This window comes from Rhinolophus ferrumequinum, chromosome 12 (genome assembly GCF_004115265.2).
Source record: "Rhinolophus ferrumequinum isolate MPI-CBG mRhiFer1 chromosome 12, mRhiFer1_v1.p, whole genome shotgun sequence".
Taxonomy (NCBI): Eukaryota; Metazoa; Chordata; class Mammalia; order Chiroptera; family Rhinolophidae; genus Rhinolophus; species Rhinolophus ferrumequinum.
In genome coordinates, this window is record NC_046295.1 from 38,705,670 (window position 1) to 38,731,158 (window position 25,489).

Below are 25,489 nucleotides of genomic sequence, written 5' to 3' on the forward strand. Positions count from 1 at the left end.
TGGGTGGTGGGTGAATAGTGGCATTATCAGACTTGGATTTTGAGAAACTCAAAAGTTTGGAGAAAGACAAGATGAATGTGAGGAGACCAAAGAAGAATCTTATCCTTATGACCAAGCGAGAGACTAAGATTGTTTGGAAGAGCTCAGTTTACCTTGTAGGGATTTGCTGATATCTAAATACTGGCTGTCAACCTAATGATTAAAGGCTGTGAGTGATTGAATTAGATTAGAACCTTGCAACCTATTAAATTATATTATATAATACAAATAGCACTAAACCATGAGTCCAGTACGTCTGCTAGGACAAATAGATTATTTAAATTTGCAAACATTTGAAAGCAATTCAGTAAAAACTTTATTCTATTTTCTAGAATCGTGTATCTCCAATAGATATTATTTGTTTATAAACTATACTTGAATATTTGAATCTTAAATGTTTGAAATAAAATGTGTGCCACTTATATGGGATTGAAAATTACTGAGTTCTATTCATTGTTTTCTAAGTAGTCTCAATATTTTCTCTACTTTCAAAAACTAGTTTTATTTGTTCAAAAACTTCTTAAATAGATACTACTAAGGTAATTCTCAGCATAAACTGTGTCCAGATGACGACACCCATGTCTTTTCATGTATGAATTCACAGTACTTTGTTCTTCATGACTTCAGAGAACTAATGGGCAGCCTTGCAAGTCTAGAAGTCAAAGCACAACAAACCCCCATAATGAATGCTTTTGATGTCTACTTTGTGAAACAAAAGAAGACCAATTTTCCTATGCGGGAAGAAATCATACACAGCAGCTCATTTTATAGCACTGAGATGTGTCATTTTGTAGGCGTTTTAGGCAATTAGACATTAGAAAAAATTAAGGAGTTTTGCCAAGCTTTAGTGTTTCTCAGACTTTTTTTGGTGTTTTGATTCATTAAATCCCAACATGAGATTGTTATTGTCATGTTACTATCTTGAATGATTTACTCTGTTTTATTAAAATGGGTAGTAGGGAGCAGAAAAACAGAAAAGAGTGGTTTAGTTGAAAATTTAAAGGAACGAAAACTAACTGAGGATTGCTAATGACCACCAGAAAGCAACTTCTCTTTTCATTCATTCATTCATTCATTCATTCCACAAACATCAATTGAATGTCAGATGCTGGGAATAAAACGATAACTATTATTATTCCCTGTCCACAGGGACCTTATGGTCTAATCGGATGTGCCATACAATGTGACAGTCTCAAGCTAACAGATATGTGCCCTGGGCACATGGAGGCATAATAGGGGGAGGATTCGGTGTTGGAGTTTACCGGAGTCCTGAGAGGACGGAGTAAACAGTAACTCTATTTCCCATTTCAGTTCTGAATGATCTGTTGGAGACGGAGAAGCAGATGGGCATCAAAATTCCACATTCATTACTAATAGAGACCAAATTAGAGCACCAATCTGGGACTTTTAGCCAAATGGTCTTGCTAATATGGAATCTCAAATTAGTCCAACTTACTCTGGGGACAGCTTATTTCCTAGAGGAAGAAAGTTATATTTGAGCCAGGCAAGCCCAGTTAATTTGTTTGAAATTTACCAATCAGAGAAGTCACTATACTTCCCTTGTGGTGGAGTGAGTGAAGAGGTAGAGGAGGGCTGGGGAATATTTCATCTATTGGAGCTCTGTGCACCTGAAGGAAATACTGAGAGCCAGGAATAACCATTCATTTCCCCATAACAACTGCCTCTGGTCTGGAGGTCAGTAAAGGATTTACAGAGGCATCTTGAACTAGATTTAAAGGAAACATAGGAATAAACTAGGCTCTAGATTGGGTAGAGCAACTGGGAACAGTATTCCAAGCAGAGAGACCAGTATGCACAATGGCATAGAGGCACAAAATGGTGCTGGGCACTGAATACCAACGAGTGATTCAGAGAAGCTGGTATTTGGGAGAGAGCAGAGTCGTGAAAGATGAGTGTGTCATACCTCCCACTCCCAAAAAGGGAGGGTCTAATCAGGGAGGACAGATTCATTCGTTATGCAAAAGAGTCAGACTTTATTTGATAGGCAGTGGAGAGCACAAGGGTTTTGAAGGAGGATGGTCAGAATTATCTTTTAGAAGAGTCTTTGTGAATATGGGGTGAGGTTGGTTGGACTAGATGTGAGAAGGAAGCAGAGAGACCTCTCACTAGCAGTGGTGTGCAGAGAAGGGATCAATACTAGATATGTTAGTGAGGCAGGAACTACAGAACTTAGTGAGTGATTGCATGTGACTTATGGGTAGAAATGGGAAGACAATAAAAATATCCAAGTTTCTGGTGGCGATGCCTGGGTGAGTTGGTGGTGCCATTCTCTGGGATAGGAGGAAGAAGCAAGTTTGGCGGAAATGTTTGGAATGTTCTACGTTTAAGGATCCGTGGACTATCCAAGTGGACTAAGTTGTGAATAGGGCATTAGGCATAGGATCTAGAATTCCCACCATTAGTGTTAGTTGTGGACCATGCACAAAAGGCAAATGGAAGTGCTTGTTACAGAAGCTGGTAGTTAAAAATGCAGTGTAGCATAATGGAAAGAACTCAAGTTATGTGATCCAGACAGACCTGGGTTTTTGAGTCCTGCCACATACTGCCTATGAGATATTAACAACCAATCTGAGCCTTTTTATTGTCATGTATAAAATCATGGCACATGTCATTGTCATGTGTAAAATATTGTCATGTGTAAAATACTTGGCAGGCTCGTATAAAAATTAAATGAGATAATGTGTGTACAGTATTAGCACAATGTCTGGTCCATGGTAGATGCCTAATAAATGTGTCTTTCTTTAAATGCATACTCAGGTACTTAGTTCATGTAAATGTCCATTTCTTGGAGGGACCAGGAAACAGGAAGCGGGTTCCCTGATAGTGAGAGCAAGGTATCTACAAGGCAGCAAAGGGAAGGAGGCAGCAGTAATGCCACCTGTCTGAGAAGGAGGAAGAGGGACAAGGGCCCCAATATGTAGACAGGCATCAAAAGAAACTGTCTACTTCACAGCTTTTTGAGGGCCAGAATTCACTGTCTGTCGACAGAAGTTTATCCCCTGTGCTGAAAACTAGATCTGCTAAGACTCAGCCTAGCTTCCTCTTTGTAACTGACACATTCCCTTGCTAAGAGCCATGTAATTTCTGTTTACTAATTCTGGATCGGGGTTGAAGCAAAAGGAAAGTAAACTCAATAGTGAGCAGAGAATTAGGTGGGAGCTTGGTGATTCAGATTGGAGAGAAGGACATGGGCTGGACATGGGTGGACATGGGCCAGATCTCAACATGTATCCGATAAGTGCCAGGTTAGCTGCTGTTCTTGGGAAGCTAGTTGAGCTTTGTTTCGGATGTTGTTAGCCTTTCACTTCTTGCTTTTCTCCTGCATTCCACTGTATCTGATATTAAGTGATAGCATCTACCTTTCATCTATACTTGAAATTTTGCTTTTTTACCAGTAAGGTGTAAGTGGCTGATAACAACTCAAAAAGCAGTCAATATACACCCCGGCTCGTGTAGTACCACTCCCGCTTCACATACCCTCAGCAGGCATGGTTCAGAAGTCCTATGTTTTTGTTTCTCCATCAGTTTTGACTTCACGATTTTTTAAATCAAAATAATTGTCTGATACTAACTACAAATTAGAAAGAGTTGTTAAGGATGACAAAAGTCATTTGCCATCCTGGGGAGAGAGTGTGTTCTTCAGAGTGAGTATTTATTTATAGTCATGAGAAACACCAAAGGAATGGAGTTCTAATATTATTTTAGGTGATAAATACTTATGAAAAGAATATTTGGTTTTCAGAACTCTTTTCAGGGCATCTGTAATCCAGTCTCCTACTCAATCTAAGTATATAATATTTGGCAAATAGTAAGTTGTCAGTAATAGTTATGTAAATAAATGCATGAGTTGTTTCCTAGGGACCACACCACCAGAAGATTCTCTTTGTTGTGGAAAGGTAGCGGTGACTATAGCCTAGACCAGCTGCAGCATTTGAACAGAAATGAGAGTCTTCATAGATGATGCAGAAGCATGGAACCCAGAGTTGGACAGGACTTTTCTATGCTCATTTGAAACTTGGCTCTGACTGTGGTTTCTCTGTCACAGATTTTGGGGTGGGAGAGAGCTCCCGCAGGGAAAGCTGAGCGTGCTGACATGGAAACCGAATAGAACCTTGGCTGGGTTTGGAGTCATTGCTATTTTAGTCACTTCCAGATGTCTGCTGTTGGAGTTTTAAGGAAAAGGGAAAGATGTGTGGAGCATGGTGGGCTGGCTGGGTGGAAGGGGAGGGGTGTTCCTCTTTTAAGCCTTTCAACTCATGTTTAAAGCTGCCCCCCAAGATGGATTGGATAAAGCTTTGAAAAATGTGCTCTTCAATAGTACATTTTTCATTTACATACTTGACTGCATATATAGTAACAGGCAAACTGAAGAAGCCTTTGTAAAATAATCAGGATTCCCGAAAAAAACAGGACGCTACCACTTTGGATGTGATCTAATAGTTATGAAGTGCCAGCCATTGAACATATATTAAATGGCACATACAGCAGATGAGCTAGCTGGCCCAGTAGCTATTGTGCCAATCTTACAAATTCACCAGGTGCTTCTTTTATATCTCCTTTCTCCTTTCATGTTATTTTGAGGTGTCTTTTAATCCTAATACTGTTGTTATGGATTACAAAAAGATGCCAGGTTTTAATGTGTGTGCATGTGGAGATGAGGCCCTCTGAAATGTTTTCAAACAGGTTGTCCAAGTCCTTTCTAAGAGGTCCTGGCACCACCAGGGAGCAGTCCAGGGGTATAGGTTAAAAGTCCCTGCTGGGTTAGTAGGGTTTCCTTGTTTCGTTGTTTTACTGGGAAGGTATGGCACCAGCATGATACAAGGCCTGGTAGGCTAAGAAAGCACAGGAGACGTAGTATAGCACAGTGGTTACGGGATTTGAATTAGACCCAGTTCAAGTTCTGTCACTTACAAGTTACGTGAACTTGGACAAGATACTTCACATCTCTAAGACAGTTTTTTTCATCTGAGTTGGACAGCGAGAGGGGATGAGAAATGACACTCCTTCCCTTGTCTACCCAGGTTGTGATCTAACCAAAAATAAGGCAAAGGGTAAGACAGGTAGAGATCAACAAGTTACCTTTATTATTGTTAAAGCTGTTATTAAAGAATGTGGTATCTTTTTATGGGTAAGTGGGCTTCACAGCCAGGCATTTCTATCCAACAACCTTAAAGCAGGATAGGCTTCCCCCTGCAGGGGCGGAGCACAACGTATGCTGTCTCAGGTGAAGGAAGATAGATGGTCCACATCATCCCCGTTTGTTCATCCACACTCGGCTCTCAGATTACTTTCTCCTCCCCGGGGCTAGCGTGAGGCCATGGAGAGAGGCTGGAGGTATTACATTTATGGGTCTTCTCCACGTGGAAGAGAACATCAAGAGCTGAGGAAAAGTATTTCCCCTGACAGTATCAACTTCATTGGATTCTTCTCAGGATTCTGTGAGATGAAGTAAGGTGGTCAGCAAATGCTTAAGTGCTCAACAAAACTTACTGGTCGGTATTATTCCTGCAACCATTATCACTCAGTGTCAGGGCGGTAGCAAGGAAATGAGGTTAGGGTCAGGTGCAAGGACAAATAGAGGACTTTGGAAAATGATATGTTATACTTACGGGGGAAAAATAAACGGTTCAGGAAATCTGTAGACTAGTGCCTATACCTACCTGGTTCTGTTATTGTTGCCCTGGGATAGGAGGTCTAGTCTGACTGTTCTAGACAGGGTAGAAGGAGATTGGATTTAAAATAGGAGAGAGGGAGCAGAAACCTTAACTTGATGAATGTAAAAGATGTCCTGGATCGAAGTATAGGGAAATCCTGCCAATGATTATTCTTCTGGGTCTTGTGCAGTTGGCCAATTCATGTCTATTTGGTTTCCTATTTTGGACACAAGATTAGCCCGTTCGCTTCCCCTCTTTGAGGTTCCCACTCGTTGTTTAGCCCCAAATTTCCTTTTAGGTTTATTTTTTTCTTGAGCTGAAAAAACAATGCAGACACAGGCAGATGAGGTACAGGGAGGCACTTTAGTTTTTATCCACACGCCACTCATCCTATCCCAACCCTACTTACACCCATGAGCTCTTCCAAAGTATTCTGGATCTGCTAATTTTTACAGAGTATTAAAAAATAAATTTGCTGCAAATTTTGAAAGCAATCATTTTCCCAGATCTTGATGGCCTCTAATTTGAGTTAGGCACAATCTTTGTTTAACACAGTTTCTAAATTACTTCTCTTCATTCTCCCTCTAGAAATTAGCTTCCAGGGCATTTCCTCCTCTTCCACCCTTCCTGTCCCACTTCTCCTCCCTTCTTCAACAGGAGTCTTCAAAGTCCCTGGCTTGGTATACATGATGTTCAAGTCAACCAACTGGATTTTCTAAGATTCAGGGGTGACTCACTTGATCTCGAGAGGAAGCCCCACATCGACAAGTTAGTGTCTCCTTGTTTCCCACAGCATAGTAATTTTAAGTTATTGCCAGAAAGATGAAGTCAGAGAGAAGGTGGGGAAGTAGATATACAGTAATACGGAAACAATGCTTCAATGCTGAGAGTGAAAAACACAATGAATATGAAGAATACCATAAAGGAAGCAGCATCAGAATATGCCAATGTTGGGAAATGGTGATTCCAACCCCAGGAGATAACTTTTAGGAGGGAGCATGCAATTACATGAATAAATGTGCTTGTTATGGGAGAATACTCTAGTAATCTCCATGAATAGAAGGTTGTGCAAATTGGTTCCAATGTCATCTCACCTGTTTCTTGCCTGAGGTAAGACATGGCTTCTGTGGTTTAGGAGAACCAATCTAACTGTGGCTCAGGTGACTGAGAGTGGAAACCTGCCATCACACACTGAGGAAGCATGTTTCAGATCCTCCCCCCAGTATTAAGCTCTTGAAATTGTAAATCTAACGACACCGTGAAGTGTGTTTTGATGTTTTAATCAATGGGCATTTCATGGTAATGGCTCCACAGTTGAGCAAGCCTATATTTGATTAAAAATTTGGTCTATTTAGAAGTCCCTGAATTTTAAGTACACCAAGAAGCTGCCAATGAATGTGGCAGCTGAAACATTCACTCTGTGAAACACAAACAATGGGGCCGATGTCAGTGCCAACTCCCAAGTTTGAAAATTAATGTCATTTTGTTATTCCTCTTAAAAGTCGATATTTCGTTCTTTAAGTTGATCTTTACAACATCTGCTAAGTGGCTTTCTTGTTGGATTTTAGGGTTTAGCGCAATACTCTGTCCTCTTCTATGGCTACTACAACAATCAACGAACAATTGGAGTGCTGAATTTCAGATTGCCACTCTCCTATTTTCTAGTGGGGCTCGCGTGCATTGGATACAGCTTTCTGGTTGTCCTTAAAGCGTAAGTTTCATTGGTCTCTTGGGAAGCAAGCAATGATTTGTGGAATCAAACGGGAGAAGGGGTATCATTTTGTTTTTTTTCCTGTTTCATGTTTAGAGGATAGAGTCTATGAGATACAATGTTGTTTTAATACTGACACTAATGTAATATCATGACATCCTCCAAACAAAGGGTTCAATACAAGCGCAGGCCTTGGGTCATCTCACTGGGCTGCACTGATAGTCGTTGCATGCCTATCCTACGTTGAAGCTTATTTTTCAAATGTGCCTTTTTATACTTCAAAGTATAAATCAATGTTGCAAACAAGACAGGGAAACAGCTGCTGACCCCTCTTTTTTGGGTGCAGAGAGGTTTGTGACTTGCAGAATCAGTTCAATAGGCAGAATCTGTTGTTCTCTGTTCATTTTTTAAAAAAAGCCAGAATAATCACTCATCCAAAAAATTTCAGCTACATCAGACAGCAAAAACAAATGGCCCCCAACGAAACTGTCATGATCAACTGCATAATCATGGCCTGTCTTGGAAAAGGATTTATTAGAGCATGAGGAAGAATTTCATGGGGGAACTGATGAAACAGCAGTTCATTTTTCCCCCTGACTGAAGTATATTTCTAATTTTCTCCTTAAAGACACTGCAGAAACCTAGCACAGTCATTTGGAGCGATGAATAATCGATCCTTTAGCCAATTTTCTGAACTAGCTTAGGAGAAGAGTTGAAAGACCTAATGTTTCAACCTTTTTCCCTGATTCTGTATAAGGTGAATTGGCCATTTCAGGGAAGGACCACTGCCTGAGGGTCCTAATCACCCTGAGCAGGCGCTCTCTGGAACAGTGGGTGACGCGCTTTGTGTTTTTTTCCTGTCAAACTTACTGGTGCCACCAAAGAACACTGTCATATTTAGATCTTAAGTCCTTTCAGGAGTTGAACAAAAGTCTTAGTGGAGACCCCACATCTAAAATATTTATCTATCTGTCCAATCAGAGATCCTACATATTAGGTATCTGTCTATCTGATAAAGTACCACCACATTCCCAAATCTAAGATATTTCTAGTCTTTAACCATTATGATTTGGCAAGATTAAAGTCAAGGGTGTCAGTTATACAGGTTTCATGAGTGTTATTTCTGTGTTGGTCCCTCGGTCTCCATAGTCACTGGGGAAGCTTGTTTTTGTATGTCTGGTCACTCAGCTTCTTTCAGTGACTCTGCAGGGACTGTGTATCCTGGTGGGCTCTCAAGCCAGTTTGCATGGATTCAAATCCCAGCTCTACCATGTACTTAAAGGCCTTTGACAAATTGCACAAGTGCTCTGTTCTCTAGTTTCCCATCTCTAATAGAGTTGTAATTATGCCTTGATCTTAGGATGGCCATGAGGACTAAATGAGCTAATACATACAAAGCACTTAGACCATGTTTGGCTGGTGGTAAGTAGTTGACAAATGTTAATAATTTAATTAGGATTACAATGCATAGGCTTATTGAAAAATGAAACAAAGCCAGCATGGTAGGAGTTGAGGTCACTTGATCGCCTCAGTGGCAGGGCAGTCACATATGGTTATGCAGTTGTACATTGATGGGTCTGTGTATTTATTACAATAATTTTCTGGCCTATGAATTTAAAGTTTATAGAGCAGCATTGTATAAAGAAATAGAAGATGAACCATACACCTCGTTTAAAATTTTCTAGCAGCCATATTAAACAAATACATAGGTAAAATTAATTTTAAGAATATATTTTATTTAATTCAATACATCAAAAGTATTATTTCAACATATAATTAAAATAAAATTATTATCAAGCTATATATATGTGTATGTATATATATGTGTATATATATATATATATATATATATATATATATATATTTTGTACTAAGTCTTTGAAATCTTGTGTGTATTTTACACTATCACATTTCAAGTGTTTAGTAACCATAGGTTGCTAGTGGTGATCATATTGGATAATGTAGGTCTAGAGGAAATGGCAACTTTTTCTAACTCGCTCAAAGATGCCATTTAGGATAGCTACAGGGAACCAAGTCCACATTTTCCCCCTCAAAGTCATTCATATTATGCCAACCAAACCCACCTGGCTTTGGACCCTCCCTTTGGCATGGACCTTTGGTTGTTTGATACCTGACTGGCCAGTGGTTTAAACTCATTGACTTGTATAGCAAGATAGTTACAAAACAATTCATGACTTCCACTCAACTCCTAGCCATGGGGATAAGGCTTGGTGGAAAAAGAATTGATGAGATATAAATGATTGTTCAGAGCCACTTATCATCTCCTCCCCGCCCCAATAGAATATATTCGTGGAATAAACATGAGTGGCTTTATGGGATATATTACTCAAATCAAGTAGAAGGGAACCTGAGTTCTAAAATCAATTAGATGGACTTTGTCATCTTGACCGTATTGTTTGTCTCAGCATTCTTATCCACAAAATGGTGGCAAATACCTATTTTTAATCACCTAATAGGAACATTGGAAGGTAATAATGAGGTAGAAACCCAAGAAAGTACTTTGAGGTTTTAAGATAAGGCAACTAACTTTGTTGACTCAGGACTCTCCTGGTTTTAGGACTGAAAGTCTTGTGTGCTGGAAACGCACTCAGTCCCTAGCAAACCAAGATGCTTGGTCACCCTAATTTTAGGCCCTTCTTTCCTTCCTACTTTCCTTCCTTCCTTCCTTCCTTCCTTCCTTCCTTCCTTCCTTCCTTCCTTCCTTCCTTCCTTCCTTCCAGGGCAGTGTGTATTACTAACCACATCAGAAGCTTAGAAATCTTCAAAATTCCATACATACTAAGTCAAACTAATACAGTATAATATAAAGTTACGTAACATGGAGACTATCAGCTCCTTGATGTGCTGTCCTCCTCAATTTGAAGTTTTGTATCTCAAGGTAAAGGCATTTTAATTTCAAGATCTAATCGTTCCTATTAAAAGCAATGCTCTGAGCTAAAAAGTCAGGCATATTTCAGAGCAGCAATCTACTGGAACAACTGAATCATTCAGGGCAGGCACCTCTTAATGAGAAACCTCTTGCTGTCTATTTTATCCCAACAGGCTTTTCTAAGACTTTTCCCTATGTAGGGTTCTTTGAGATTAGATATACTTCTTTTTATGTTTATGAATCTGGTCATAATAATACAGACTAGGCTAACAAGGATATCATTGAATAGTTAAATAGCGTGCCATGTATAAGCCTCAAAAAGTATTATAAATCTTGTCCACATAGCCTACTATGTGTGTGTGTGTGTGTGTGTGTGTGTATAGTATATATGTATATAGTGTATATAGTATATCTATATAGTATATAGTATATATATATGAACTTATATATAATCACTATATAAAATAAACTTATATATAACATAAACCAGCCTCAACAAATGCATATAAATATTTTTAAATTTGAAAAAATGGTAATACAGTCATCTATTAACCCCTAAACATTACATGATAGGTATTAGTTTCATCATTTTACAGATAATGAAATAATATTAGTGATACTAAATGACCTTCCCTGAGCCATTTGACTATAGGACCTAATCGAACCTAGATTTTTCTAGTTCAAAAGGCATTTTCTACCCAGTACGCTGTACCACCTCTTTGTATTGTGCTTCTTCTTACAACATGCTGATTTGTTCCTGCCATCAACCTTTTATACTTCGTTGATCAGGTATTGTTTATTCCTATTGGATAGATGAAGAAATTAAGGTTCAATTGAGCTTGATGATTTGATTAACCTCAAATAGCCAGTAAATTTTAGGACTGAGGTTTGAACACCATCCTTTAATTTTAGCACTTTTCCTCTAGTGTCCAATGAGGATACCTCTACGGTGATAAGGTTAAGGACCTGCTTCTATCTTGACCTGCGTTGCCTTTTTAATTCTAGATTAAAATCATTCCTTGCTTGTTGCCAAGTTCCTTTGGAGTTATATGAACTTGATATAACTCCTGTAGTTAAAAGTTTTGTGAAGAAAAAATGAAACTTATCAAAACTATGTCTTTGTCTTGCAAGACAAGATAATGATAAAATCATGGCTGACCTCACACAACATTTTTAAATAAGTGAAAATAATTTTCTCCCTTCTTCCTAGATGTTCAGTGTCTCTGTCCTCTTTCTTTTCACTTCTTTTGTACCTGCTATTCAGACAGCTGTTATTTTCCTGATATTCTACTTAAAAGTCTTCCATGTCTCTTGACATCCCTCCATAGGATCTTAGCCTTAAAATTATCTCTCCTTCCTCCTCCCAATTAAACCATACTTTGCTGCAGGAATCTCTCTCAGTCTCAGAGAAAAGCAATCATAACTCCTCATGGACTCCAGTCTAATGTGTTACTTCTCAAAGATATTTTCACTGGAGCTAATAATGTTGAAGTTGCTAATGATGGATTTCAGACCCTACAGCAGGCTATGGAAGGGTAAGTGGGGCTTGCCTATAGTGCAGGAAGTCCTGAAAGATCCCACAAAGGATATGAGTGTCTGCTCTTCCTCAAATTGTGGTTGAACTTGTTTGAGAAATGCCAGGATTTTCTGCTTCAAGCAGAAAAGTGATGAGGTCTGAGAAACTTAACATCCCCACGTTCCATGTCATATTACTACTTAATGAACTGCAACTACGAGGTCTGACAATTAAGTTAGTGAACTTGTCACTGTGCGTGAGCTTACGTTGGCAGCACTTACAAACAGCTCGGTAAGATTTCATAAACTTGGTATATCAATGTCTCACAGCTCTGTTCATGTTGATTATGAAATTCAACATTGAAAAATACTCTCCTTGCAAGTATGGACTGAGGACAGTAGTGATCCAGGATGAATGGCAACCATCGATGAAGTGAGACGATGTTGTCGAAACCTGCCTATCCTGATGACAAGTACAGAATTGAATAGCAATAGCATAACAAGTATATAATATGTATTGTACCATGTGACAGCTTTTTATGCTTTTTATTTGATGAGGCTCTTTCACATGCTAAGTTTACTTCCAGAATCACAACTCATGTATTCATGCATTCATTAAATAACTACTTATGAGCACTTACTACGGGCCATCTGGGGAGTCATCCAGTGTTTGAGGTTAATAGTGAACAAAAAAAAGTTCTCGTTTTCATAGTGTTTTGTTGGGGAAAAAAACTATAAACTAAGGAATAACCAGTAGTTATGGCCAGTATACTATGACTTTATATTTTTATGTTATCCTTTAGAGTCAAATACGTGCTGCAGTTTCTTCTTTCTCAAGAATGTACGACATGTATTTAGGATAGTCCTTGCCATATATATTTTTTTTTCCTCGTGCATTTGTCTTATCCTGTAAGCATCTAGAGTGTTGCTTTCTACCTTCCTCTCAATTCCCTTCCTCTTCCTGACTTTCATTTTAGCAGAGGCTACATTATAGTGACCCTGTTGGTTAAGGGTTTATGAAAGCATTTATTTGATATATTAAAAATGTTTCCACACAATGACCAAATGAGCCTAATGCGTAAATGGAGATGTAAACTTGCAACCCACGGCAAGAAAGTCAGTATATAACCCTAGGCAGAGGCAGAAACACAATTTCTTTCTGCAACCTGCCAGCAAAGCAAACGATATGTCGTGGTTGCTTCACAGATATGGTAGTCCAAAACTATAGCTCCCTTGAAAAAGAAAAAAAAAATTCATAAGGGTGTACGTTGTTTTCTTCCATAGATAAGGGATAGGGCTGTACATGAAACATTTTATAGCTACCAGGGCCATCTCTCAGCAAAAAATGTGTTGTGAGCAGTTTGTCATCGATATCCTCCCTTACTCCTTTCAATTTCTCACTCCCTTTTTTGCCAATTCCCACATGCTGGATGTTCCCAGTTTTCCTGTCCAGCTTGAGTTTTCTTCTTTGGGAGGCCACCTATAGCTACAGAATTTTACCAGTGATAACATTTTATTCCAAACATATCTGTCAAGCTTCCATTTTCACTCGAGGTCCAGCCCATTGCTCAGTGACAGTGCAAAATGGATGGTGGCATCTTAATCAAATAAATAATTTTCTCCCAAGGTTAAACCATGGAAAATGTTTGATTTCCACCCTTTTTGACTTAAGAAAAGGCACTTAATATGGTTCAACATATCTCATGGTGTCTTAGCTTGGGCACCAGAGTAAAGTAGAAACCTAAGCCTTTGACTTACCTCCGTGGTTTACTGCTGGATAATGCACTGTACATCACTTTATAATTTTAACCCTTAGCTTCCCCATCTGTAAAAGAGAATAATTAATGTTAATGACTTTGACCTCTTGCTAAGTTTTTGAGAAGGACAAATATAATAACACACATAAAGACCATTTGCAAAGGGTAAAGTGATAGAGTGATGTAAGGAATAATTATATTTGGTTATTGTTCAAAACATGTTAGCCCCTTTAAAATATATAAACCTCCGTAACAGGTGGGGACAGGGGGGGAATTTAGATGACCTTGGGGATACCTGTCAATCTTTGATGTAAGCTTTATGTCATTGTGCTCCTTTCTTTTTTGTCATTGTGCTTTATGTCATTGTGCTCCTTTCTTTTTTCCATATCACTATAATATTTAAAAAAAACAAAACCTTATGGAGCCATTTTATAATATGTATCATATGAAATTTCTATCTTGTTATTTATAGTGATAAGAGAAAAAAAAAGGAAGTGCAGTAAGTAGAATACAGATCTTTAACCACTAAAATAAACCTGTAAGTAAATGCATTTTAAACTCTCCAAGCAAAATTTTTTTTTTAAGTCACTAATTAGAACATATGTAACCACTTGGCATATATAAAATCCCGAGTTTTGGTTAAGAGTTGTAAAGTATGGAGAAATTTCATGCGTTCAGTGTAATCATTCTTTGGGAGGAGACTCAAGGGGGAATTGAAATACATGCAGGAGTTTCCTGATCAGACCTTGGTTTGTCCATCCCGAGGCTTCAAGGGTTCTGCAGAACAGTTTCAGAGCCTATCCATATTTTTTTTTCCTGGGGAGGAATCCAGTGGTTTTCTTCATATTTCTAAAGAGATGCTCATCCCACAAAAGGTTTAAAACAAAGTGTATGAGGCTAAGAAAACAGTTTAGGAAAACAAATTAAAAATATGTATTTTCATATAACCTATTTAATTCTTAAAATCATTAATGCTTAATAGTCTTTTAAGCTTGAAGACCTGGAAAATTCACAGTTTAAAAACAAAATTTAAATATAAACTTCTATTTTCTGGTTATTAAAAGCAATTTGTTTGAAAATATATGTCTTTTAGATATTGCTTCTCCAATTTACCTATAATTATATTTAGCCACTCTCTAGCCTCTCCCTTTCTCTTTTGTATTCTGGTTGCTGGATTAAACTTCCTGTTTTTACAGGATGACCCAAAATATTGGTGATGATGGTGGTGATGACAACACTTTCAACTTCAGCTGGAAGGTGTTCACCAGCTGGGATTTCCTGATTGGCAATCCTGAAACAGCAGACAATAAATTCAATTCTATCACAATGAACTTCAAGGTAAAGGTGCCAACTTCAAGAGCCTTTTCTTTGTATTTCCAAGAGTAAAATTGGAGCTGTTACATATAGTCTATCTAGTGAAGTATCTTGACAATTAAAAGAAAGATTAATTCATCATTTCTGCCTACCAGGATCTGGGCAGAGTTCTGATTATGACTGGAAAATATCTGATCACCCATGGCAGCATTATTTCTTCTCTAAATTTGGTATGCAAGTAATGCCATTGGCTTGAAACAGGCAACAGTTACTGGTGGTAATCAGAATCGGATATTTTACATAACAGAACAATGCCCAATATTTACAGGAATAAATTAGCTCAGTATTTAAAATGACTTTAAAGTATTATTGTACGACAAAAAAAAACTGTAATGGAAGAGAATTTAGAATACTAGTATTAGATCACTTCGTGTTTGTAAGAATTCTTCCATCTTTCTCTCATTTGGTCTCACTTGCTGGCAATTTTCACTGATTTGTGGAATCCCAGATGTAGTTTACATTTTCATTCCTCAGATTCTGATGTTTGCCAAATTAATACCTGAGTTGATGATTCTTTTGTAGCTCAGATATTTGTCTTTTTCTCTGTTTTGATTGGGTACAGGAAGCCATATTGGAAGAAAGAGCGGGCGAAATAGAAGAAAATGTCCACTTGATCAGATTCCTGAGGTTTCTTGCTAACTTCTTCGTGTTTCTAACACTTGCTGCGAGTGGATACCTCATCTTTTGGGCTGTGAAGCGATCCCAGGAATTCGCACAGCAAGACCCTGACACCCTTGGGTGGTGGGAAAAAAATGAAGTTCGTCTCTGCATACTTTTTATGTGCTTAGAACTTAACGTTTGAGATTTTTGTGGGTTATGCTTCTATGATGGAATATTAAATAAGGCCACTCTTTACCTATCCTCTCCATCCTGCTCTGTGAGGACCACATTTCTTAACGGTCCTATTTCTCTGTCTCTCTGTCACTCCCTCTCCCCTTATCATTCTCTTGCCTTTGGCATTATAAGTCAAGTTCTTTTTTGTTTTCAAACTTTTTTTTGCCTTCGCTTCAGTGGCTTCAATAACATGATGCTATTTTTTGTTTTTTGGTCTGCTTGTTTTTTCTTTTTTTTATGAATATCCTCTGTTTTCTTTGATAAAACCCATTCCTTTTTTCCCCACTCCTGACAGTTTGATTTTTCCAAAATGCAGCATTTAATCCTGAGCCCATCTCAAGGAATTCATTCATTCTAACTGATTCAACTAGCCCATATGCTGATGGTTGTCAAATTAGTATTTCCAGTTTGTACCTCGTTCCTGAAGCAGATCATTTTCCATTTCCTTTGGAAATATTGCTGTGATTATCAGAATCAGTTACCACGGAGAAAAATACATGGTCTTTGAATAGAGAGTAATATCAATTGCATCCTTCATTATATCAAGAAACACTATTACTACTGGTATATGTACATACGCAAGTTCATAGACAAGCACACCTTGAGAATGTGAGTTGAATATTGTCTTTGATGTGTTATTAAGATTGAATTTAAAAAATTCATGGTACAGTCTTCTTTAGTTAGTCTTAGAAAACATCAAAGGAATCTAGCTGGAATCTTACAAAAGTGTGGAGGAAAGCGATGACAATGCCTCAACACCATTAACCCAGTTCATCCCTTGTGTCTTCTTCTAGATGAACATGGTCATGTCCCTCCTGGGGATGTTCTGTCCGACACTGTTTGACTTATTTGCTGAATTGGAAGACTACCATCCCCTCATTGCTCTGAAATGGCTACTGGGACGCATTTTTGCTCTTCTTTTAGGCAACTTGTATGTATTTATTCTTGCCTTGATGGATGAGATTTACAACAAGGTAAATCTTGTGCCTGGATTGTTGTTGCTGTCAGCATGTTATTACATTCCCAGTGTCAAGTTTGCCAGACATGCAATCTGTTTTGTCTTCATTTTTGTGTCCATCTCCTCTTCCAGATCGAAGAGGAGAAGCTTGTAAAGGCCAATATTACCTTATGGGAAGCCAACATGATCAAGGCCTACAATTCATCAGTCACTGGAAATGGCACTGCCGCACCCTTTTTTGTACACCCTGCAGATGTACCTCGAGGACCCTGCTGGGAAACAATGGTGGGACAGGTAATATCACAAACAAAAGTGCGTGACATTTAATGGATTATAAAAGGGTACGGTCAATATTTCTTTCATAAGTGTAGCCTTTGTTTTTTAATTGCTTACTAATAAAAAAAATAGCTAAGATTTATTGAATCTTACCATGTGCTGGCTGTGAATTTTATATATATTATCTCATGCAGTCCTCACATCCATCCATTGAGGTAAGTTCTACTCTTACACCCCTTTCACAGTTGCATATAAAGGAAGATTTTCAAATAGAGTGAGGTGTTTACTATCTATTTGTGTTCTAATAAGGCACCTGGATTTAGATACAGATCCAAGAGAATATTTAAATGGAACTCTATTGTAATTTCAGTAATGTCAATTTTGTCAAATAGCTGTCTCTTAAGCATTAAAGGAAATAGAATCTTAGGTTAGTTGTTTTCATGATGATTGCATATATGGCCCCAATCCAAAGCTAGTAATTTATCAGAGAAAAGAAATAATGTTTTATATGGCTTTCTGTCCAATAAGGGAAACCAAACCAAAAAAAAAATAAAAATAAAAAAGTGAAAAATCTACTTTGGATCCCTTAGTTCTATACAGATACAATTTATATTTTAAAAAGGCTTTAATTTTATCTCATTAGAATTAACACTTTTAATGTGCATCTTATAAACTAATTTTGGACTTGGCTTCATCATTGACTTTTAAAAATATGTCATACTGCTCTGTCAGACAACAGTTGAGTTTCAGCAGGAATGTGGTCTTTGTGAAATTATTTAAATAATTTTTACTGTGTATTTATTTTTTGTAAGATAAAAGGAAAATTGAAAATTAACATTAGTCTTATAAAACTCATATAATTTAAACAAATATGGATATCATTAGATGCCCTCATTCTCTATCAGATGCTCACTGGACTTAAGCCAATGAACTGTGGTTCAATTGTGGAAAAAAAAGTATGGACAATGTATATAATGCTAGAACATAACATTTACGACTGAGTCCAAAAAGTATAATTAAGGATTTTATTTTACTTTATTTTGTAAGCTTTCAGGGACCTGATAAACCCCTGTCTTTTCAGTTACTTATTATTAAATATTTAATTTGCAGACATGCACACTTTATACATGTTTATAGGAACATGTAATGTATGAAATAATAAATGAAAAGGAATGAAATCAAAGCTGCCTACACTTCGCAGAGAGGTGCTTGTGATCCACAGTGTAATAGACAGAATAATAGCCCCTCAAAGATGTCCACATCCTAATCCCTGGAACCTGTTAATATGTTAACCTATAGGGTAAAACGGACTTTGTTGACGTGATTCAATAAAGGGTCTTGGAATAGGAAAATTATCGTGGATTATGTGGATGGGCCTCATGAAATAACAGAATTTTGAGTGATGTGCTTTAAAGATAGAGGAAGGAGGCCATGAACCAAGGAATGCAGGAGGCCTCTGGAAGCTGGAAAAGACAAGGAAACAGATTTCTCCCTGATACCTGCATCTTGGTTTTAAACTGTGGCCTCCAGAATAGTAAGAAAATACATTTGTGTTGTTTTAAGCCACTAAGCTTGTGGTAATTTGTTACAGAACCAATAGGAAAGGAATACATAGGAGTATATATGTTTCTGTGCTTCAAGGCTCCTTGAAGCAAAGTCTGGTTATACTGTTTAGCATGAGTCTGTTTGATTACATCTAAGCTCTTCCCTAAATCTTTAGTAGACGTTGAGAGAAATGAAAAAAACAGGAAGTATAGTTTTCACACATTCAAAGAGTTTGAGGTGTTCTCTTCTGTACATCCTACGATGCAGACTGGCATGAGGGCTAAGAAACTTACCCTTTACTAGGCAAACACCTATTAAACAGGATTAATAGAACTAACTGTAAAGAATAAGATTGGGGCTGTTCATTTCTGGGGATGAGGCAATGATTAATTAGATATGAATGCCAATGCAATCTAGGAGAATACTTATGTTTCTGATTATGCAAAAGCACCTGTGATATCCCCACACATACTCAGTTAAAATAAAGGAAAAGTCACTTATTTAATTCTTCTTCTTGGAAGCCCGTGGACCATGCTGGTAGTTTTGTCCTTTAAAAAAAAATCCTGTTTGTAGTGCTCTTCCTTGCTTCATCATCTTTCCTTACTGCCACTTGAAGGATTTCCCCTTCTCTTTTACCCTCCTTTCTCTAAAGGAGCATTCAGCTCTTGGGGAATGTTTGCAGGAACCATCAGGAGGGAAGGGGTTGTGGTTCTGAATGGAATGTTGATGAAGGAGGTGGAATCCATGGGGACAAAGAGAACACAGGGGACATAAAAAACCCCGAGTGCTGGGAAGTTCTGGCCTTTAAGCGATTGCTATCTATATCCATGCACCTGAAAACATTTATTTTAGCCACTTAAAAAAAAAGTGACTGTAGAAGAATTAGTAAAGGCAGATGTTTTGCATGTAATATTGCAGATGCATCCCCAAAGACTCATTCTATGAGAACATTCCAGGTGTTCCCTCATCTCCTTCATGGGTTTCTTCTGCTTTGTTTTTTTTCAAGGATACTGTGGGACTCAAAGCTCTGTTTGAATTTAACCATAAGATAATCTGGTGGCTTCTTTATCATTCCAGGGAATCTCAAGATGTAGTCATTTCGTCTCATGTCCAGTGGCATCGGATAGGTAGGCAGCAGAGCGATTCTTGGGAGACAGCTATTTGAAGCTATATACTTAGGTCTGCATTTTAGGGGAGGAGAGACAGCAGCCAACAGCTGAAGATAACAATTTATTGAATACCTCTAAGGTGCCAACCACTATCTCCCTGAATTTTAAATCATCCTCTGAGATAAGTTATATTATTATCCCCATTTTATAGATGAAGAGACTTAGCAAGGTAAAATAATTTGCTTGAGACCTCAAAAGAAGTCAATGACAGGAGCCCAAATTTAACCTACAGAATCTCATTAGAGTTTACGTCCTTGTCCATTGTACTGAATTATCCCCCAGAAATATGATTAGCATCAACACATACTCTCCAAACTCCTGCCATGGAATATCTACAGTCCGAGGCTCTTGCCTATTGCTTTCCCTTTACCTGCGAATGATTCACTTAGGTTTACTGATCAAAGCTGCCCAGAAATTTTAACTAAATGTCACGAGTCTGAAGTTATTAGGTGTGGTGCTGAGGGCTCAACAGGAAGCCTGTGTGGAGACCATGCTCCCCTCCTGACTAGCATGCTGGGTCTGGGATTGGATGATGTCCCCAAGATGGACCGGGCCACTGTTTTGGGGATTCCCTTTCTTACAAGGTGGTGTGTGCCTCCTATGAAACATGAATGACATTTTTACATTTTAATATAATATTTAATCCTCTTCTGCTATTTTATGTGTGCGTTAGGACACTGCTTAGGGAAAAATAGAATTCCAACCATTGGAATGAGGGTGCTCAGGCAGATGGGGAGGACTTCAAAAACACTCTGAAATTTTCTCTTACCTGAGCAAGCCTTCCTGACCTGTCAGTGGAAACCTAAAAATATCCCTCATATAGCCTACCTCTAAGTGATGCGAATTATTAGAATCTGAACTCAAATTGCCTGGGGAATGAAACGGAAAATAAGAGTAGGGAAGAGAAAAGTTATGGCCAGAAACAACTGCATGAATCTACTACCCCTCAGTCATTCATTCCATATTTATTGACTACGTGCTAAGTGCTAGATTCTAGAGGTGGAGGGGGTAACACAGGAGGACCAGTTCTCTGCCCCTGTGAAAAATTACAATCTGTTGGGGGAACAAAGCCACTAATTAAATAATTACGCAAAAATTGCAAATTTACAATGGCAACAAAGCACTACAAGAATGAGATGCATGGAATCTGAGAGTTTCTTATAGGGAAGCTTGCCCTTGTCAGCGAGTTGAGAGAAGCACCCACATTCCATTTCTGGAAGTGAATTTCCTTGGTCAAATTCCACATACTTTAAAATGTGATGGATCTTCACAAATTTCCCTCTACACATTGTGCCAGTCTGAGTTCCCCGTCATTGTATAACATTGCCTGTTACATCATACTCACCAATATGGAGAGGGAGGCATGGATTTTTAAATATCACTCCGAGGTGACAACTCATTGTTTTAATTTTTATTTTTGTGTGTGTGAGGTTTAAGTATTTTTGAATGTTTTAATTGACTGTACATTTCCTTCTGTAGATTTCTTATTTGTAATATTTCCTCATTTTTTCCCCAATTGGATCAACCATCTATTGTCATACCGATTTGTAGAAGTTTTTAATGTTCGGAAAACTTAATTTGCTATCATATATGCCGAAAGTACTTATTTCTAAATTTGTCTTTAACTTTATAAATATTTCTCCTTGTCAGATTAAGTTTTAAACTTCTGTGTGTTCAATATTTTCCCATTTTGGGTTCTTGTGTCATGCTTATAAAAATTTCCCAATATGACGACTTTTGATACAGTAATTTTGGAACAGAAAATAATTATTTTTAGATTAATAAAATAGCGGTGAACATTCTTCATTTGCTAGACGTACCGAATTAGTTTTTTGCCTTTAATTGCAATTTCCATACTAATACCATTTAGAAACATAACAAATTTGATGTCAACACTAGGACTATTTAAAGAGAGAAATGTAAATTTTAATGCAGATATTATCTCAACAGGAATTTGTGCGGCTGACTGTTTCTGATGTTTTGACCACCTATGTCACAATCCTCGTTGGGGACTTTCTCAGAGCATGTTTTGTAAGATTTTGTAATTACTGCTGGTGCTGGGATTTGGAATATGGATATGTAAGTATGATACTTATTTCTCTCTTATCAGATTATTACTTTGTGTTTCATTGTTTGCGTTCTATGTAAGAAGAAGACATGTCAGAATTTAGGGGCTGGGATTGCCTTTTTAGATATCAATATGGTTCCCCCTACCCACAGAGAATACATTCCAAGACCCCCAGTGGATGCCTGAAACTGCAATAATAACGAACCCTATATATACTATGTTTTTTGGTTTTTTTTCCCCCTAAACATACATACCTTTTCACTTAAACGAAGCACTTTACAGCTTCTCTCTGGCATATCTGAAATGTCAGCATCACTACTCTTGTGCTTTGGAGATATTATTAAGTAAGATGAGGGTTAGTTGCACATGAACGCTGTGATACCCTGACAGTGCACCTGATAACCGAGATGACTACTAAGTGACTAAGGGGCAGGAAGTGTATAGTACATGTACACTGGACAAAAGGATGATTCACATCCGTGGTGGGATGGAGCAGGATAGTGCGAAATTGCGTCACACTACGTAGAATGGTAGGAGATTTAAAGCTTGCGAATGGTTCATTTCTGGAATTTTACATGTAGTATTTTTGAGCTACGATTGACTGTGGATAGCTGAAATCATGGAAAGCGACACTGCAGATAAGGGGGGACCACAGTCAATGAAGACTAAATGAGTACTGCTTTAATTCAGAGAGTGTCAGACTTGAGTATCATGGCTGACAATATTCTCATAAATTACTACAGCAATGGATCTTAACCTGTCAATTAAAATGGTGAACTCAATAACTCTTGGACCTATAGTCAACTCCCTGCCCATGAAGCTTGCTGGCATTTTCAAGAAGCAAGACACACATTCCATTAATTCCACTAAACAAACTCCTGGACACTATGCCCCTCACTGTGCAGTACATTGGGTGATAAAAGGATTCAGTAAATATGGCGCTTAGTTCATAAAGCTCACAGGCTAATAAGAGCTCATCAGAGACACAAGCAGGGGGTCATGGAACTTTTGAGAAAGGCCCAGGGAGCTGATAGGGGTCTGGCAACTGGTGGAGCTGAATTCTGTCAAATTGACTGACAAATTTCTCACAACAGCACAGGTTTCTCTGAGCCCCATCACGAGCTTACCCGTTAAGTTCAACCCCAGGTCCCCCCACGAAGTTGGAGGGCGGCAAGAGAGTCATTTTGGGAAATATGACCTAGGAGGTTGGTAGTACTCATTTGCTTAAAATCCTCCAGTGGCTTTGTAAGTACTTAGAAGGAATTCCAAACGCCTGGCTAGGGCCTTCCATACCCTATGTGTTCTGTTTCTTGTCTTTCCCTCTGAGCTCTTTTCCTACCACTATTGCTCTTTCTTTGTGAAGTCCACAAATGTTGGGATTCTTTCTCATGCCCAAACACGAGATGGTCTTTGCTTTTGAGCTAGCTATTCCTCCTTCTAGGGTTGTAGATTCTTAAAATTTGTCATGGCTGATTCCTTCTTGTCATTAAGGACTCAGCTAACGTGTCACCTCCTTAGCGATCTTCTCTGACCATCCAATGTATGACAGCCTGCCTACCAGACACGCTCAGTTTCAACACACTGTTTCATTTTCTTCGTATGATATATAACTACTTGCCATTTTCTTTTTCAAATGTGCTTATTATCTGTCTCCCTCTGTTAGAATGAAAGCTCAATGAAAACAGAGGCCTTGACCTCTATGTTTGGAATTCTGCTTGTCACATGGCAGGTGTTACGTGTTGACTGGCTGGTTCAATACTGAACTTCTGCATTCTAGTACCACCAAGGCAACACCACCTATTGACAGGATTCTGCTTGCTCCCAGGAAGGTGCCCATGGAGTCATCTCTGGCTTCGTACTGTTGAGCCAATGGTGTTTCTCTCCTCACTAGTGAAGGGATATCCTTTATTGCTGATTTCCCTCCTGTCTCATGCCCTCTAGTCTCAGGACAAGTCCTACATGTGGAACTGTTTTCAAGACTCCAGCCTAGATCCTCTGCCTGGCCATCTGACTTTGGGATCGTACCTTTTATTAGGTCATTTCTATCACCCTTACTGAAAGTGCCTCTCAGAAAAGCCAAAAGCAGTTAGGTAATGCTCTTTGGCGAACGACAGTGAGGTAATGCTATAGATCCAGGATGTTGTATTGCTTTCCCATCCCTTACTATGAGGTATTCAGCTGGCTTGGTTTCATATCTATTTTCCTTGCCTGATTCAGCTTGTCTGAAGCAGACATAAAAATTGCCATTTTTGTTGTTGTTGTTGTTAGACTATCACTTGGCATATGCTTGCCTTTTATCCCTTACTGCTTTCTTCTTAAGTGCTAGAAAATTTTGCTTCAACATGACCTGGATGCATAAAAGCTGTAATTAAATGACTAATTTATTATTTATTAAGTGCTGACAGTGCTCTTGAGTTAGTACAAAGTACAGGAAAAAAGACAAGTTCCTGTTTTAGATCATAGAGAAAGAATTTTCTTCCATGTTACTTTTGGAAGGCTCTGCAAACAGAAGTTCAGCATCAAAACAAGTTTTAAAACATTAACGTTGGATGATGGATCTCTGACATGGATCCGATTTTCATTGGCCCATCAAATGAACAGCTTACACAGTTGAGTGCCTACTAGGTGCAAAACATTATGAGCACATCTCTGTGCTGGGTGATAGGGGATGCAGAGATGGAAAAGCCTAAGGAGAGGTTGCAAACTTGGGCGGCCTGCAAGCTAGATTCAGCTTACAGATAATTTTTTTCTTTATTCTACAAAGTAGTTTGTTTGTTTGTTTTTAACTGGCAATATTTTATTTTTAAAAATGTGTATTAGCTGACATACAATATTGTATTTGTTTCAGGGGTACACCATAGTTGTTCAACATTTATATACCTAAAAAAGTGATCACCATGATAAGTCCAGCAACTGACTCTGTACCATGCTCACAATATTATTGACTATATTTCTGAAGCTGCATATTACATCCCCATGACTTATTTGTTTTATACCTGGAAATTTGAACTGCTTATTCTCCTTCACCTTTTTCCTCCCTTTTAAAATTTTTCAGTTATAGTTGACATTTAATATTATTTTATATTAATTTCAAGTGTACAGCATAGTGGTTAGACATTTATATAATTGAAGAAGTGATACCCCTGACTAGTCTAGTACTCACCTGACACCATACATAGCTATTACCATATTATTGACTATATTCCCTATGCTTTACTTTACATCCCCATGACTATTTTATAACTACCAATCTGTACTTCTTAATCTCTTCTCCTTTTTCACCCTGATCCAAAACCCCCTCCCATCTAGAAACCATCAAAATGTTCTCTGTATCTGTGAGTTTGTTTCTGTTTTGTTTGTGTATTTTGTTCTTTAGATTCCATATATAAGCCAAATAGCACTGTCTCTGTCTGACACTCCATGTAGCATAATACCCTCCAGATCCATCCATGCCACTGCAGATGGCAAGTATCCATTTCCTTCCCTGGCTGAGCAATATTCCATTTCATATATGCACCACCTACTTTTTATCCATTCATCCATAGATGAACTCCCAGGCTGTCTCCACATCTTGGCTATTGTAAAGAGTGCTGTAATGAACATATAGATGAATATGTCCCCTTGAAGTAGCGTTTGGGGTTCCTTCGGAAAAACACCCAGAAGTGGGAATACTGGGTC

General features: G+C 38.2%; 1 protein-coding gene across 1 annotated transcript in view; it reads left to right on the forward strand.

The window, feature by feature from the left end:
- Positions 1–25,489, forward strand: part of TMC1 (transmembrane channel like 1) — a 157,502-nt gene that overhangs the window by 107,728 nt on the left and 24,285 nt on the right. Inside the window, exons 10-15 of the mRNA XM_033122084.1 lie at positions 7,283–7,425; positions 14,784–14,925; positions 15,524–15,718; positions 16,590–16,769; positions 16,886–17,047; positions 21,694–21,822. Coding sequence (XP_032977975.1) covers positions 7,283–7,425; positions 14,784–14,925; positions 15,524–15,718; positions 16,590–16,769; positions 16,886–17,047; positions 21,694–21,822 — 951 coding nt within the window. The remainder of the gene's footprint in view (positions 1–7,282; positions 7,426–14,783; positions 14,926–15,523; positions 15,719–16,589; positions 16,770–16,885; positions 17,048–21,693; positions 21,823–25,489) is intronic.